The sequence below is a fragment of the Pediculus humanus genome, genomic scaffold (assembly GCF_000006295.1).
Source record: "Pediculus humanus corporis 1103172108303 genomic scaffold, whole genome shotgun sequence".
Taxonomy (NCBI): domain Eukaryota; kingdom Metazoa; phylum Arthropoda; class Insecta; order Psocodea; family Pediculidae; genus Pediculus; species Pediculus humanus.
In genome coordinates this window covers 26,549-30,257 of record NW_002987872.1, presented here as the reverse complement: position 1 = coordinate 30,257, position 3,709 = coordinate 26,549, and the positions used below count along the sequence as shown (strand labels likewise).

Here is a 3,709-nt window from a genome sequence, read left to right as displayed (position 1 = left end):
CTCGTAAATAGATACCACGTTGTCACGGCCGGTCATTGCGTTGCCAGGTGTAGAGAGTACCTGAAATATCGATTTGAAAAATTATTATCAACCCATAAAAACGATAATAAATTTAAAAAAAAATTTTTTCAGAGCTTCTGCCAGACAAGTTCAAGTTACCTTAGGGGATTACGTAATAAATTCAGCAATCGAACCTCTTCCGGCTTATACATTTGGAGTTCGGGAAATTCGAGTTCATCCATATTTTAAATTTACTCCCCAAGTAAATATATATTTTTTTTAAAATTTATTTTATGTAAAAGTAAAAAATTAATAAATAAATTATTAATTAAACGTTATTCAGGCCGATAGATTCGATGTGGCGGTTCTTAGGCTTGACAGACCCGTACAATACATGCCACACATAGCCCCGATATGTCTCCCGGAGAAAAACGAAGACTTTTTAGGACAATACGGTTGGGCAGCCGGTTGGGGAGCGTTACAAGCAGGTACGATAAAATTTTATTATTTTTTTTTTTTTTTACATTTAAAAAAATTTTTTTTTTTAATAAAAAATATTTTTCAGGATCGAGACTTCGTCCGAAAACACTTCAAGCAGTAGACGTTCCCGTTATCGATAACAGACAATGTGAAAAATGGCATAAAAGCAATGGGATCAACGTTGTTATCTACGATGAAATGATGTGTGCCGGATATAGAAACGGTGGTAAAGATTCTTGTCAGGTATCGTCGGAGTCCCTAGTTAAACCTTTTTAATGGAAAAAAAAAATTTGTTTTTAATGTTTTGATGTTTTTTTTTTTTTTTTTTTAGGGAGACTCTGGAGGGCCTTTAATGATGGAAAAAGCAAATCGATGGTATTTAATTGGTATTGTTAGCGCCGGATATTCTTGCGCACAAAGAGGTCAACCGGGAATTTATCATAGAGTTGCTCATACCGTTGATTGGATTTCTTATATTATTAATTCCTGATAAGACCAAACGACCTCTTTTTTTTTTTTATCATGAACATTTTCTTCCCGTCGTCCGTAACAAACGTTTTTTTTATATATACGTATATCTATATACAAAAAAAAAATTTTATATTTACATTTGACGCAAAGACGACAAAAAAAAATGTGTCAGATATTATTATCATCATTTATATAACATCTTGTTATAATAATAATTATACAAAAAAAGAACATTCTGGAAATTTTTAAAAAGAAAAAAAGAAAGAAAATCGATCAGTTCAACTAGTCAATTTATATAAACAACTAATTTAAAAAAAATTTTACGTTTTGATTGATCAATTGGCAAAAAAAAATTCATTTTTTTTTTTTTATGGGGAGGGAGGGAGGGAGGGAGGAAGAGGGATATTTAAACGTCTTCTAATTTTTGACTAAATTTATACCACGTGACAAAATACTAACCAACAAAATAATTAATCAGGGGTAATAAAAAAAAATTTTTATTTAATTTTTCATGATAAAATTTTTTTTTTGTGCCTTTTAGGTGAATTTTATCATTATTATCATTATCATTATCATTATTATTATTTATTTTATTTTATTTTCTTTACATTTATTTTATTAATTTAAAAATTTTTTTTTTTTTCGCTTTCAAATTTGCTTTTGAAAAAAAAAAAAGAAAAAGAAAAAAAACTTTTTTTCCTTTTATTTATATTGCATATTTAAAATAAAATTGTATAAATCTAGGAAACCGCCATTTTGTTTTTTTACGTGCTTTGAATTGTTATTATTATTATTATTTACTTTTTTCCGATCTCATTTGATGACCTCCATAAAAAAAAAAAAAAATTCGTTTTTCTTTTACACACTTTTTCTTTTTTTTTTTTATCCAGTAAAACTTGAAATTTTTTATTGCTGTTGTTATTCTTGTTAATCCTTGAAATTTCTGTTATGTTTTTATGTTTATGTTTATGTTTTTAAATACTTCTAACTAAAAAAAAATAAAAATTATTAAGTAATAATATTTAACTTAATGGTAAAGAGAGAAAGAGAGAGAGAGCGCGAGAGGAAGAGAGAAAGAAAATATATTTAAAAAAAAAAACAAATCTATGTTATTTATGTTTTTAAAAATATAACTTTTTTTTTTAATTATTTATTTATTTTTTAAATAACTTATTAACGATAAAAAATAAATAATACATAACCCGTGCCTACAATAGTCAATTATTATTATTATTATTATTATTATTATTATTTCCGCTTCCGATTTCAAAATGGGAAAACAATAAAAACAAAAAAAAACTTTTCACGATTTTAAATAAATTTTTATTTATTTATTTATTAACTCTAATATGAAATATATAATTAAAATAATAATAATAATAATAATAATAATGATGACGATAATAATAATAATAATAATGTTATCCGGTCAGTGTTCTCATTAACCGAAAAAAAAAAAAAAACTTTAAAATTTCCTTCATTTTTTTATTTTATTTAACTCTTCACCGTTATTTCCCTTATTCGTCATCGTACTTTGTCGTCTGCTTTTCCCCTCCCCTCCCCGTTTCGATAATAGAAAACGATAGAAAAACTAATTTTTTTTCTCTCTCTCTGACGTCACAATTTCACGCGTATGTTCAAAAAAAATAAATAAATAAAAATTCGTTTAATTATTATTTATATTTAAGAAAAAAAAAAAATTTCATCCGTTATTCGTGAAAAAAAAAACAAAACAAACAAACAAACAAACGAACGAAACAAACGATGAAATTTTTAATATTTGTTCTAAATAAATAATAAAATATTTTTTTTTTATTAATAATAATGATAATAATAAAACGATCCGCGTAGTTTATTATTATTCACTTGAGAATGACGAATTTTTTTTTTTTATTCGTTTTATTATTATTTCTCCATGGTAATAAGGTACGCCATTGAAATCTGAGGTATCTAACGGTACCTCTACGGTACCTCGACGGTACTCGTACGATACCTCGACTATACCTTGATACCTACGCGCTCATTTCAAAACTTTCAAATCAAAAAATAAAATAAAAAAAGAGAAAATATATATATTTTTTTTTTTTTCATGAGAAAAAGTATATATTCGTGTTAGTCGAGTTTTTAATTCGTTTGTTTTTATATTATTTATCGATTTGATTGGTTCGATATATTTTTTTTTTTTTTTGTAAATCGATATATATTTAAATATCGAAACGTTCGATTTTTTTTTAAAAAATATTCGACCTTTTCGATAAAATTAATAATATTTTAAATGCGTTCGGAATGTTGATTTGGTTAATTGTATGGATTACTGGCCCAAAAATCAAGGTAGGAAATTTATTTATTTATTTTATTTATTAAAATTTTTATATTCGCGTCAATTTTATTTATTTATTTATTTTTAATAATTTAATAATGTTTATTTATTTATATTTAATAATAAATAAAAAATTTTTTTCTTAATGTTTCCTGTTAACATAAACAAAATTAATAAATAAATTCTTCCTTTTTTTTCTCTCTATTTAAAATTTTATTTATTATTAATAAATTATTTACATAAATCGATAATAAGAATGATAATAATAATAGTAATATTTCACGTTATTTTTTTTTTTAAATAAAAATTTTTTATGCGTTTATTTATTTATTTATTTATTTATAACCTCGAAGATAATATTTTTACGTTTTGATTACGAACGAATTACGCACACACAAAAAAAAATTTAAACCGGAAATGAATAAATAAAAATAAGTT

General features: G+C 24.1%; 1 protein-coding gene across 1 annotated transcript in view; it reads left to right on the top strand.

Moving 5' to 3' along the window:
* Window positions 1–970, top strand: part of Phum_PHUM571630 (tripsin, putative) — a gene marked incomplete at both ends in the record, with an annotated part of 1,676 nt that extends 706 nt beyond the window's left edge. The window contains 4 exons of the mRNA XM_002432094.1: window positions 135–262; window positions 344–488; window positions 566–723; window positions 812–970. Of these exons, the coding sequence (XP_002432139.1) occupies window positions 135–262; window positions 344–488; window positions 566–723; window positions 812–970 (590 nt within the window). The remainder of the gene's footprint in view (window positions 1–134; window positions 263–343; window positions 489–565; window positions 724–811) is intronic.
* Window positions 971–3,709: the final 2,739 nt, after the last annotated feature.